The sequence below is a fragment of the Sinocyclocheilus grahami genome, unplaced genomic scaffold (genome assembly GCF_001515645.1).
Source record: "Sinocyclocheilus grahami isolate Dianchi unplaced genomic scaffold, SAMN03320097.WGS_v1.1 scaffold91.1, whole genome shotgun sequence".
In the NCBI taxonomy this organism is placed as follows: Eukaryota; Metazoa; Chordata; class Actinopteri; order Cypriniformes; family Cyprinidae; genus Sinocyclocheilus; species Sinocyclocheilus grahami.
Window position 1 is genome coordinate 1,341,657 of NW_015505270.1, and position 14,613 is coordinate 1,356,269.

The 14,613-nt window shown below is 41.4% G+C and overlaps 1 protein-coding gene across 1 annotated transcript in view; it reads left to right on the top strand.

Annotated features, from left to right (window-relative positions):
• Positions 1-14,613, top strand: part of LOC107587268 (LIM domain kinase 1-like) — a 26,480-nt gene that overhangs the window by 6,271 nt on the left and 5,596 nt on the right. Inside the window, exon 13 of the mRNA XM_016274985.1 lies at positions 13,984-14,122. Within this exon, the coding sequence (XP_016130471.1) occupies positions 13,984-14,122 (139 nt within the window). The remainder of the gene's footprint in view (positions 1-13,983; positions 14,123-14,613) is intronic.

A 14,613-nucleotide genomic window follows, 5' to 3' on the forward strand; every position in this document is an offset into this window, starting at 1 on the left:
CAGCATCTTCAAAAAGCTGGTCAGCAGAAGGAACCATGAAGTGCTCCAAAATTTATTTGTAAATGGGTACAGTGACGTTGGTTTTCAAATAACACAATGGACCAACACCAGGAGATGACATTGAACCCCAAATCATCACAGACTGTGGAAACTTAACGCTGGACTTCAAAACCAAATCATGACAAAAGTCATAGCCGACAAATACATCCACATTATCCTTAAAAACATTCTGAATCAAACACTAGAGCAAAATTTAGGTGGTGTGTGATGGTTTACTGTACCAATGTGTTACAGTGATCAATGGTTCAGTGTGATTAATGAAGAGTTGTGCTTATATTATATTGTATTGTAGGTTATGGTGGCACTGGTGCAGGGGGACCTGGAAGTGCTCCACTTACACCTCAGCAATGTTGTTACACCACACTCATTGTTAGCTAATATTTCAAATGCAGCAAATGATAAAATTAGATTTTTGTCTAGACCTGTACATTATCCACAACCAATCACAAGTATTTATTGCATGTACATGTGTGTTGTATGATTCTTTATAGCAAAAGCAGCCAAATATGCAGCTCTTCAAGGCTTTCTAGGCGCAGGAGGCTACAGAGGTACTTAAAGGAGACATTATGGATCCGCACGACTCACGTCTCGTCAGCCCCGTAACAGTAGCACAGCAAAGATTGCATTTATATGAATACATTAGTCAGAGAGCGACTGCGTATGTGAATTAATTCTACCTGGCAGCGTCTCTCTACTAATAGTGAAGCTGTGGGTTTTAATTACTAAGAATTTTCAGTTTATAATTTATTGAGAAATCACAGAACAGTGTTGACCATACATATCCTGTTGTGCCCTCTATGGGACTAGCGACTAGTCGACATCAAGCTTAAAGGGGTGGTTCACTGTTTTTTTTCTAGGCTTGATTGTGTTTATGGGGTGCAGTCTAACATGTTAATGCTTCGTTTAAAAAAAAACGCATTATATTTCACATAATTTACCTTTATTCCACACCGCTCTGTCCCTTCTCTGATAAACGGCTGATCTTTTCCTGTTTTTTTTAAAGCGTCATGGCAGAGCATTAAAGTCGACTAGTCTGTGCAGCCTCTAGTCCATACTGCAAAAACCTGTTGAAACAATGAATTTTAGTTGCCCAAGTTTGTTTTATGTCCAAAGAAATCAAACCACAGAAAACAACGAACCAACTTTAAAATCAAAATGAAATTGACACCACTTACTTTCATAATACACATTCCTGGTCTTATAAATGGCTCTTCAGTGCATGTTATTCCAAGTAAATGTAAAATGGGTTGCACGCAAATTTTATATTGAAATTATGAGCCTAAAATGAAAGTGTGAGCCAAAATACCATAGAAGTTTATTATGTATATATTGTGATTATTATAGTGAACTAAATCTAAAACCATAACACCATTTTGTTACTTGAAATAAAATAAACTTTAATTGAAATAAAATACAGTAAAATATAAAAAAAACCTTAAACTTATTTTTTCCTTACTTATTAAACTTCTTTTTCTAATTGCCAAGGAAACATTCCTGATTTTTATTTAGTTTAACTTGATGTTCAAAAATAACTAAAACTGAAATAAAAATGAACAAAAATATAGACAATTCAAAAAGGCAAAAACAACTAAATTACTAAAACTTTAACTGAAATTAAAATGGAAACAGAAAGTATAAAAATAAAAACAAATTCAAAATATTAATAAAAAGTATAATAGTTTCTCAGTGATTCTAAAACTGGTTGTAGTTCAAATAAAAAAAGTGTAAACATGACAGACTGTTATCAGTAGTGGTGGTACTGACAGTGTCTTTTCTTGTAGGGGGCGCAGGATGCCAAGGCCAATATTGTGGAAGGAGGAGGAAGTGAGAAACCAGCTGATAAAAGTGACCTCATAAACAAATGGTGCTACTGCCTGATCTCAAATGCACTTTTTTACAGTTTAAAAGTGCCTCATGTAATATGTGAGAGGTTTGGACTAGATCGTATGAGTAGATGTGATGTGAACCTCACTTAAGGCACTCTTTGCACTGCCTATACTCCCTTTACTATACTTATGTCACTGTACATTTTCTACAAGTGTCACATGATTGCTTGTTTTTAAAAAAAAAAACATTTTATTTTCATCCATTTGACCATTTAATGTTCCATCTTAAAATTGTGCAGTTCCAGCTGCGCATCTCTTATGGTTTTGTTGCAGTTGCTCACTTAGCTGTGTATGTAGACACATGCAATCTAGGAATGTGTCTCTGCTATTTCAGGATGAACTGTGACCATGGGGGAAGCAGCGTCATTAGGCTTCATGTTCTGGCCACCTATCGTAAAGGGAGCCTATTTTCTTTTTGGCTATATGCATACGAGTTCATGAATCCATATTTTGTCTTTTCCAGCATCTTCAGTCATTCAAAGTGTAGTCAGACAAAGGAACGGGATCTAGGCTTACCAATTTTAGTCTTATAAGAACAAAATGCTTGTTGTAACTGCAGTAGACAGCATCTAAGTACTGAGCTGTCTCCAAAGATACCTCAGGAACTTGAAGCAGTTTCTTTTCTACTATCCTGACCCTAGTAAAAACTTGTTTTTTGTTTGTTTGTTTTAATGTAACTCTTATTAAATTAAAATGTTGGGTTTTTAAGGGTATCTATGCATTTAACCTAACTCGTTTTGGGGTTGGTAGGCATTGTGTGTTGTGTATGTTGTATCTGTGTTTGTATAAGTGCAACTATTCAAATGTGACATCAAAGTATCATAAAAGCAATTCATCTTAATCTTCTCACATTGTTTACTTTTGTTCTTCAAGTTTATGCACTTGTTACTTTGTGAAACTCCAACACATTTGTGTAGGGCCTTTTATTTGGGCCTTATATCCATCATGCATTTCTAAAAAATAAATAGTAAAAAACAAAATATGTTTTGTTTTTTCAATTTTGATCTACTCTTAAAATGCAGGACTTATTTTGGAACACATAAAAAGGCATATGGGGTTTTGGATCTACAGCACAGACAGTGGTCCCTCCCTCTTTATACACAGCTAAGTGTTGTGAGAGTACCCCTGGGTGCTTCAGCGGCGATCTTTGAGAGCTATTTCCTAAAAAAGAGCAAATCCTCTAAAAGAGCGAAATCACAGTTGGAATTGTGTGGTTCACATCATGCCTTTTCATCCGTGTCCTTCTGGTTGCTGGTTTTACATCTCGCCTTCTGACGGACAAGATTTGCTGTGTTCAGTGTTTGGGCCACACCCATGCTGAATCGGCACTAGTGGATGGTACATGTTCTCTTTGTGAGAACTTGCCCATGGGACGCTCCGATCACAGCTCGCGGCTCGCGTTCTTTTCTAAAAGATCATAAGTCACCCCTTCTGCTTCCCGTTCCGGTCCTTCTAGTTCCGGGTATGAGGCCGCAGCGATGTGGGTTGGGGGAGTGTCACAGAGAGAACTTCCCGATCCTCCTATGTGTCATGCACCCCGGTAGAGCATCTGGATGGGTTTGAGAGCTTGTCTCTGGGCGAGTTAAATTACATCTCGCCTTCTGACGGACAAGATTGCTGTGTTCAGTGTTTGGGCCGCACCCATGCTGAATCGGCACTAGTGGATGGTACATGTTCTCTTTGTGAGAACTTGCCCATGGGACGCTCCGATCACAGCTCGCGGCTCGCGTTCTTTTCTAAAAGATCATAAGTCACGCCTTCTGCTTCCCGTTCCGGTCCTTCTAGTTCCGGGTATGAGGCCGCAGCGATGTGGGTTGGGGGAGTGTCACAGAGAGAACTTCCCGATCCTCCTATGTGTCATGCACCCCGGTAGAGCATCTGGATGGGTTTGAGAGCTTGTCTCTGGGCGAGTTAAATTTTTTAATTCAGGGCTCGTAAAGACGAGGTATCAATCGCAGCATCGGAGGGTGGGCTAGAGCCATCTGACGCAGCTTCAGTCTGGGGCAGACGCTGAAATGGCAGCCATGCTTGTATAATATGCAGATTCTGTATTATAGGCTATTCGTCAATAAGTATATGCACAGGCCGGGTGAGGCCATCGGAAGATCCAGGTGAATTCCCGGTGGCCAGCTCAAGGCTGTTCAGGACGTGGAAAGCACAAGTCAGTTAATTTTGAATGAGAGACACACAGAAAGTGGTGCAACCAGTGCTCGTTCAGCCGAAGTACACCCGTCTCTTGCGCATGCAGAGCTATTCATATTGGTTATAAATATTAATATATGGCATGTATAAATATTATACATATAGGCTATTATGCATGCAATAAGGTGAGCCACATGACTTTTCCTTGCATATTAGCCTTCCTGGCCACGGGTCAGAAATAACGGGAGCTTGGGGCAAAAATGCCACCAAACTGGACAAAAGTGCCCCTGTACAATTAAACTATTATGGGTGACACAAATAAAGTGAAAATAAAATGAAAAGTGTTGATTGCAGCATTAAATTTAGATATGCTCATGTTGCATCATATTTAGTTTTAGGCGTTTTTACAGCGTTTTGCATCATTTGAGCATCGTGACAATTCACAAACTATCCAGGACATCTGAGCAATTAACGAACAGAGAAATATTCAGCAGAGGGTTTCAAAGGTTACTATATTCACATTGAATTAATTCATGTGCCCACCAATTATACACACTTTCATTACACAGGAAACTCCAAAGACATTAATATCTGTAAGTGTATCAATTAAATAATACACATCAATAGAAACACACCAAAAATCACACAATACATGCAATCGAGACCACTCTGGCTAAATACTTAGCTGTCGTCAATATACAACATAAAAATGGCACATGAATAATAATAGTAACCTGCCCTAATACCCCCCTGTTAACACACACTCACAAACACACAACAAGCACCGGAGGATGTTGTGCCCAATTTCGACCCCCTGCCAAATTATTCCCCCCCTCGTTGAAGCCGCTACCTGATTGCCTAATCCTAAACCCACCACTAATCCTAACCCATCCCCCACACCTAATCCTAAACCTACCAATACTAGGGGGTAATAATCTGGCAGGGAGTAAAAATTGGGCACAACACCGGTAACAGTCAAGCATTCACATTAAACCAGGCCTCCCCGGTGAATCAGATGTGCCCAATATAGCTACAATTCAATAAGCCATAAGAGCAAATAATGTACTGCTGGCCTTCTTACCCCCTGCCGGACGTGGGGTACAGCGTTCGGGAAAACCTTCGGTGACCACCAAACTTTAGTTAGGGAAACCCAACAACTACAAACTGTCCCTCCCAATCGCTTCGCACACGTCGCAAGGAAACATCTAGCCCACGTCCCGGCATGGATCGGGCATGCTCCAGGGAGGACCCTAACACCCTTCTCCCCAATGGGTTATTATGGACTGGTGGAGAGAGAACTGATTCGCATTCTCACCAGGCTGTGGAGAATCTCAGCTTAGAATGGTTGGCAATAGAAGAGCCTGCCCATTCCTCCAAATCATTTCTTTCCCCCAATGAGACGTGAGGACAACATTACAGGCGCTACTACCATCGCCCCTCCCCTTATGAAGGGCTTACATTATGAATGCAATGACCAACCAGAGGTGTTCAGTCATCACTGAACGCCGGAGTTTTCGCTGACTGAATTCTGCACTCTCTCATCTCATCGCAAATTCTCTCATCATAAACAACAAAGTGCAGATGTACCTACGATATAAGTAAGAGATTCATTTCACAGTGTTTGAGTGTGCTTAAACTTGTGCTAGCCTTAAGTCATTGATAATGTTATCTGATAAAGTATATGTTCTTTGCTCGCTTTCTGTTTGCTAAAGTATGATTTATTCGCTGTTTGTATAACCATGGAAATGAAAGGATTTTAATTAGTAACTTAAATTGTTTTATTTAATTGAGCTCCCGTTAAATACAAATTTAATCTTATAAAAAATATTTAATGACATGACACCCATATCTGGTAGGCTACTTATATGGTGTTAGTTAAATGGTGTTAGTTTAACTCGCAGGGTGCTATAAAGGCTCCCATCGAGGGGCCAAACATGAAGGCTCCACAGCTCTGACAGGGGATGCCAAATCATGCCCTTTGCTTGCGAGAGAAGGCCCTTTGTCAGTGGTGTCGGCCACAGGGCTGCTGATAGCAGCTGAATCAAAACGGGGAACCTACATCTGATTCCTCCAGAGTGGGGCCAACAAGAGGATCTGACTTCCCTGATGACCTGAAGAAGCAGGGTAACTGGGGAAAGGCTTGCAGGCGAGCACTGGGCCAGTCATGGGCCAGGGCATCTCACAGCTTAGAGAAATAAATTGGGCAGTGAAAGTTGTCTTCTGAGGCGAAGAGGTCCACCTCTGCCATGCCGAAGACAGACCAGATCATTTGAACCATTTGGGGATGAAGCCTCCATTCTCCTGGAGCCACATTGCCCCTGGACAGCATGTTTGCCCTGTGGTTCAGTCTGCCAGGCACATGAACAACTCTCAACGAGAGGAGTTTGCCTTGTGCCCATAAAAGGAGACGTCGAGCTAACCGTGAAGGGAGCGTGACCTGAGACTGCCTTGGTGATTGATAAAGGCTACCACCATCATGTTGTCTGAATGGACCAGGACGTGGTGCCCCTTTAATGCCGGTAGGAAGGTTTTGAGGGCTTGAAAAAACCCTGAGATGAAAACGTACCAGGCGCCAAGCTTGGGACTGGACATGGGCTTGAGCCAATACAGGAATCACAGAGAAAGCGGCTGACATGAGGCCAAGTATCCTCTGGAAAGCCCTGAGGGGACATGAAGTCCCGAGTCTGAATGAGGCAGCTAGCCTCTGAATTGTCAGGGAGCATTCCGGCGTAATCTATGCCCGCATCTAGGCAGAATCAATAACTGTCCCCAAAAAGACTACTCACTGGCTGGGAGACAGAAAGCTCTTGGCTAAATAGAATTTTAGCCCAAGTCGCTCCTGACACATTGACCTGTGAGTTCCTGTTCAGACCTGGCTAAGACCAGCCAATCGTATAGGTAATTCACAATGCGGAATCCCATCTGTCTCAGCGGAAAGAGCCACGTCCATGCACTTCTCATAACCCCACAGTTCAGATGCCTGGGCCAGCCATATTTCTTGGGAATGAGGAAGTAGCAGATGTAAAAACCTGACTCGCTGTTCGCTAGAGGAACCGTTTCCACCGTTCCTTTTGCAAGCAGACTTTGCACTTCAGACTGGAGAACATAAGCATTGTTGCCTGTACCGAAGTTTGAATAATGCCTCTGAAGCGAGGTGGCCTGAGAGTGAACTGGGGTGAGCAGCCTCATTCTTGGGGGCTGGAGCGCTTAGGCAGGAAGTGACGCATGACCTGCGATGAATTCTGTGCTGCAGTGAATCTCTTTGCAAATTTGCCAGGCAGATGGCGGGTAGAGGTGTGCAGCGACTGCCTCTTCTTGGGGGGTGGAGCTTGCCATACCCTCTTATTTCAGCGCCGTCAACAGAGATGAGGGCAGCAGAATAATAAAAATGGACACGTGCCGAGTAGGGGCACGCCACACCTTGGTGAGTTCATTGTGAATTTCTGGGAAAAACGCCATCTGTCTCTGGCGAGAGATTCGTTGACGACAGCCCAGCGGACATCATTCGTCTAAACGGTAATGGGCAGGCTCTTCTATTGCCAACCATTCTAAGCTGAGATTCTCCACAGCCTGGTGAGGATGCGAATCAGTTCTCTCTCCACCAGGCCATAATAACCCATTGGGGAGAAGGGTGTTAGGGTCCTCCCTGGAGCATGCCCGATCCTCCAAATCTGAAGCTGTCAGTGATATGGAATCATCACTGACAGCATTCTCCTCTGATCTGCCTAAAAAGATCGAACTGCTCGTTAGACGAGGGGCGGCTGATCAAAGTGCTTTATGAGACCCAGTGAAAATAAAAATGTATTAAAAGAACAATTTAATCTCTCCTTTTTGCCACCCTGACTGTGCTGCCACCCTAGGCGGTCTAGTTCACCTATAGGCACACGCTGGCCCTGATTATTTATATATTGTTGAATGAAGGCAGGTTTTAACTGAAAGGTTTTTTTCACGTTGTATTGTAATTTTAACAATCTATTAATGACGATTTCTTTTGGTCAATTTTTTATGTTCCATGACTTGTTTTGACTATCATAATTGTTTTACTTTTATCAGTATAGCTTCCCAATATATTACACCAGATGTAATTCTAATAGCAAATAGAAATTACTTTGGTTCCACTCTACTTTAAAGTTTAAAGACTGGATGGAAGTAGTCCACAGTCAAATACGTCATGAGCAGTTCCACAGCAAGATTCTTTCATAATTTCTCTTGCATGAATACACTTACACAAACCCTCCCTTCATGAAGGAGGGGGATTTAAATGCATGTCTCTGCCCGGTCATGTAGTTCATGAGGGCTATCAGCAGGTGACACTGGTCGGGTAACTCTATATCCTCTGACAGTATGCATTCTTTCTGCAGACTAAAGCAGAAGAAGGTGGGCTAAAGTTAGGAGGAGTAGGAGGGATTTGTGTCTCTTTTCAGACACTCGGCAGGAAGCAGTATAGCGAAGCTCAGTACTGCATATGCTGATATGAAAAAAAAACTCACCAGGCTGTGGAGAATCTCAGCTTAGAATGGTTGGCAATAGAAGAGCCTGCCCATTCCTCCAAATCATTTCTTTCCCCCAATGAGACGTGAGGACAACATTACAGGCGCTACTACCATCGCCCCTCCCCTTATGAAGGGCTTACATTATGAATGCAATGACCAACCAGAGGTGTTCAGTCATCACTGAACGCCGGAGTTTTCGCTGACTGAATTCTGCACTCTCTCATCTCATCGCAAATTCTCTCATCATAAACAACAAAGTGCAGATGTACCTACGATATAAGTAAGAGATTCATTTCACAGTGTTTGAGTGTGCTTAAACTTGTGCTAGCCTTAAGTCATTGATAATGTTATCTGATAAAGTATATGTTCTTTGCTCGCTTTCTGTTTGCTAAAGTATGATTTATTCGCTGTTTGTATAACCATGGAAATGAAAGGATTTTAATTAGTAACTTAAATTGTTTTATTTAATTGAGCTCCCGTTAAATACAAATTTAATCTTATAAAAAATATTTAATGACATGACACCCATATCTGGTAGGCTACTTATATGGTGTTAGTTAAATGGTGTTAGTTTAACTCGCAGGGTGCTATAAAGGCTCCCATCGAGGGGCCAAACATGAAGGCTCCACAGCTCTGACAGGGGATGCCAAATCATGCCCTTTGCTTGCGAGAGAAGGCCCTTTGTCAGTGGTGTCGGCCACAGGGCTGCTGATAGCAGCTGAATCAAAACGGGGAACCTACATCTGATTCCTCCAGAGTGGGGCCAACAAGAGGATCTGACTTCCCTGATGACCTGAAGAAGCAGGGTAACTGGGGAAAGGCTTGCAGGCGAGCACTGGGCCAGTCATGGGCCAGGGCATCTCACAGCTTAGAGAAATAAATTGGGCAGTGAAAGTTGTCTTCTGAGGCGAAGAGGTCCACCTCTGCCATGCCGAAGACAGACCAGATCATTTGAACCATTTGGGGATGAAGCCTCCATTCTCCTGGAGCCACATTGCCCCTGGACAGCATGTTTGCCCTGTGGTTCAGTCTGCCAGGCACATGAACAACTCTCAACGAGAGGAGTTTGCCTTGTGCCCATAAAAGGAGACGTCGAGCTAACCGTGAAGGGAGCGTGACCTGAGACCGCCTTGGTGATTGATAAAGGCTACCACCATCATGTTGTCTGAATGGACCAGGACGTGGTGCCCCTTTAATGCCGGTAGGAAGGTTTTGAGGGCTTGAAAAAACCCTGAGATGAAAACGTACCAGGCGCCAAGCTTGGGACTGGACATGGGCTTGAGCCAATACAGGAATCACAGAGAAAGCGGCTGACATGAGGCCAAGTATCCTCTGGAAAGCCCTGAGGGGACATGAAGTCCCGAGTCTGAATGAGGCAGCTAGCCTCTGAATTGTCAGGGAGCATTCCGGCGTAATCTATGCCCGCATCTAGGCAGAATCAATAACTGTCCCCAAAAAGACTACTCACTGGCTGGGAGACAGAAAGCTCTTGGCTAAATAGAATTTTAGCCCAAGTCGCTCCTGACACATTGACCTGTGAGTTCCTGTTCAGACCTGGCTAAGACCAGCCAATCGTATAGGTAATTCACAATGCGGAATCCCATCTGTCTCAGCGGAAAGAGCCACGTCCATGCACTTCTCATAACCCCACAGTTCAGATGCCTGGGCCAGCCATATTTCTTGGGAATGAGGAAGTAGCAGATGTAAAAACCTGACTCGCTGTTCGCTAGAGGAACCGTTTCCACCGTTCCTTTTGCAAGCAGACTTTGCACTTCAGACTGGAGAACATAAGCATTGTTGCCTGTACCGAAGTTTGAATAATGCCTCTGAAGCGAGGTGGCCTGAGAGTGAACTGGGGTGAGCAGCCTCATTCTTGGGGGCTGGAGCGCTTAGGCAGGAAGTGACGCATGACCTGCGATGAATTCTGTGCTGCAGTGAATCTCTTTGCAAATTTGCCAGGCAGATGGCGGGTAGAGGTGTGCAGCGACTGCCTCTTCTTGGGGGGTGGAGCTTGCCATACCCTCTTATTTCAGCGCCGTCAACAGAGATGAGGGCAGCAGAATAATAAAAATGGACACGTGCCGAGTAGGGGCACGCCACACCTTGGTGAGTTCATTGTGAATTTCTGGGAAAAACGCCATCTGTCTCTGGCGAGAGATTCGTTGACGACAGCCCAGCGGACATCATTCGTCTAAACGGTAATGGGCAGGCTCTTCTATTGCCAACCATTCTAAGCTGAGATTCTCCACAGCCTGGTGAGGATGCGAATCAGTTCTCTCTCCACCAGGCCATAATAACCCATTGGGGAGAAGGGTGTTAGGGTCCTCCCTGGAGCATGCCCGATCCTCCAAATCTGAAGCTGTCAGTGATATGGAATCATCACTGACAGCATTCTCCTCTGATCTGCCTAAAAAGATCGAACTGCTCGTTAGACGAGGGGCGGCTGTTTAACTTTTAAAATAAACTGTTGAAGAGACTTTGACATTATGCTCAAATTATGCTTTGACAGATGATCAAACCTTTTAAAGAAACAAGTTCAGTCGCAATTTACCAAATGTTAAACTTTTTATTCTGAAGCAGATTATTTTATTATTGTGTACAGTTTAATATTTATTTGTTTATAAATAACTCAAGTTTGTTAAGAATGAATGAACCTAGTTGGCCAGCTACAGTTTACTGAAATTGATTTCATTCAGAAAATGAAATGTGTTCAGATTTGATAGTTGATATTTATTTATTCATTTTAGTTATCCATCCATCCATTTAGTTATTTATTTAACGTGAGAAAGGGTTATAGTAATAAAGTCCTGCAAAAAGACTAGAAGTCATATGATGTTGTAATGAGTAAAAACCATAGTTTTTAAATGTAATTTGAGTAAAAGTGCAAGTATTCAGTTTCAATAACACTCAAGTAAAGCTCAAATTTTCCAAAATAATACTTATAGTAATGAAGTACAATACTGTACTTTCCACAGCATTGTACAATACTATACTTTCACCAACAACCACTGCATTGAGCAACACTTTCTTGTTATTCTGCTTTTCTGCATTGTTTGCTAGTGTTTAAGACTACATAATGTATGTGTGTGTATGTGTGTACACGAGTGTGTTTGTGTATAATGTGCATGTGTTTTCATGAGAGTGCTGTATTTTATTGAATGGAAGGATGGAAGAGCAGATAACAGGCATCCTGCTCAGACGCAGCAAGATAGAAAACTACCCTGGCTCTCGCGTTTTATTTTACTCACTCCAGCTGAATCTTACTCTAACAGTAGTTAAGGATCTGATCTGATACATGACATAGTACATTTGTTGAAGTGATGAACTTAGCCCAAAACCCCCCTTAGGGCTGCACGATAAATCGAAATGGAATCGAGATCGCGATTCGACAGAAGCTGCGATTGTCATGCGTATCTTTCAGTGAAGCACGGTTCTGTGATCAGCAGTAAATCTCCATCCAAAAGCCAGAGGACGCTCTCGTGCTGAAACTCCAAATACGCCCCGCGGCTTTTTTAACAAAATGCGCATGACAATCACATTCGATTAATCGTGCAGCCCTAACCCCCCTTTGACTTTTGTGAAATCTGCAATAAATATAAGTAAGGGATAATGTACATCCAGCCGGTTGTTATCTCAGAATAAACCCCTTCACGTCTTGTATCAGCCTGAAGGGGTTTATTCTGAGATAACAACCGGCTGGATGTACATTATTCCACTTATTACATGGCTACTTGCCACATAAGTAAATAATTAGACGCAAAATATTGATTTGAGTTGAAATATTTGAACGCAAACCTTCCGTGAAGACAGCAGTTGCTAGCAAGCGGCAAATTCAAACTAGATGGACATTTAAGGGAAACGGTGCAGTCAAACCACTTATTACACAACATTTCACCACAAAAATAATTAAGGCAATAAAAGAATTAAGACGAAAATGTTTTAAAAGTTTGTTAGTTCTCTTATAATCCATTACAGCGTACAAAACAATCGTAGCAAAATGGCAGCAGCAGCGTTTGTATGAAACGAGAGAGAGTCCGCGATACCAGGATGACATAATTAAATAATTGTACACCATTTTGAATCGCGTTTTAATATTTTATTAACTAAACAAATGCAAAGCTTCCACCAAGAAAAAATAGTTTAAGCAAGAGTACAGCGCCGACTGCTGTTACCCGGATGAGCCTGTGTTATTAGCTTTTAGTACCGGTTGTTATGTAAGGGATAATGTACAGGTGCATCTCAATAAATTAGAATGTCGTGGAAAAGTTCATTTATTTCAGTAATTCAACTCAAATTGTGAAACTCGTGTATTAAATAAATTCAATGCACACAGACTGAAGTAGTTTAAGTCTTTGGTTATTTTAATTGTGATGATTTTGGCTCACATTTAACAAAAACCCACCAATTCACTATCTCAACAAATTAGAATATGGTGACATGCCAATCAGCTAATCAACTCAAAACCAGTAAATTAACATACTTTCCAGAAGGCCAACAATTCACTAAAAAAAAATTTTTTATTGGTCTTATGAAGTATTCTAATTTGTTGAGATAGTGAATTGGTGGGTTTTTGTTAAATGTGAGCCAAAATCATCACAATTAAAAGAACCAAAGACTTAAACTACTTCAGTCTGTGTGCATTGAATTTATTTAATATACGAGTTTCACAATTTGAGTTGAATTACTGAAATAAATGAACTTTTTCACGACATTCTAATTTATTGAGATGCACCTGTACATCCAGCCGGTTGTTATCTCAGTCAGAATAAACCCCGACAGGGTGATCAGGACCCCGACGCAAAGCGGTGGGGTCTTATATCAGCCTGAAGGGGTTTATTCTGAAATAACAACCGGCTGGATATACATTATCCCGCTTATTACACGGCTACTTGTCTCAAGTAAATTAGACACGAAATATTGACTTGAGTTGAAATATTTTATTAGCTCTTACGGAAAGCTTCCGCGAAGAAAAACAGTTCCTAACAAACTGCTTTGAGCCTTTTGAAGTCAGACAATACGAGCATTTAAGGCATAATGTACAGTCGTATCACTAATTACATTAAATAGTTGTTTTTACCATATTTGTTGAAATTAATGCTGAAGTCTTAACGCGGTGGTTAAGTGTTTTCAGTCACAAGATGGCGCCAGACAGTCAACGATAGCGGAGTGACTTGTTAAGCATATAAGTAGTACCGGTCAAGATAACTCGCAGTACCCGGATGAGCGGTGTGTTATTCAATTTGGCGGTTGTTACGTGGGAGCAACATACCGCTGGATGGCGCGTTTGACCAATCAGAATCAAGTATTCCACAGAGCCGCGTAATAATACAATATAAATTATATATGTAATTTTATGTAAATTACATGTAATTTTTTCCTATCTCTCTCTCTCTTTTTGTTAGGTGTTGTGAATGTAATTCTGTTGTTTCTCACTTGTACTATGAAAGAGATGGACAGTTCTTCTGTAAGAAAGATTACTGCTCGCGATTTGGGGAGCAATGCTACGGCTGCTCAGAGTCTATCACCACCGGCCTCATTATGGTAAGAACACAACTTTGACAAATCAACTCATAAACATTAGAAATGTGTGATTAGAGATGAAGGGGAACTATTAAGTAAAACAAACTTGATACTACTTGATAATAATCAGTTTTATTTACAACTTCAAATATATATATATATATATACTAGGGATATGCCGGTATCAAATTTTCATTTTGCGATTAATTGCTAATGCTTTTTATCACGGTATGCGGTATTATCACGATATTTAAATTTAGTTTAAAAAAAGTGCATTAAACAGGTTTAATAACTTTTTTCTTATAACAAAAATAACTGAACATTTAAATGCTATAAAGCAATACAGAAAAATGTATAAAGTTAAAAGTTTTACACAGATTCAAGTGCAAAAGAACTATAAAGACCAATAGGTATCACTTTACAATAAGACCTCATTAGTTAACCTTAGTTAATGCATTAACATTCACAATGAGCAATAGCTACATTTGCTACAGAAGTTATTAATCTTTGTT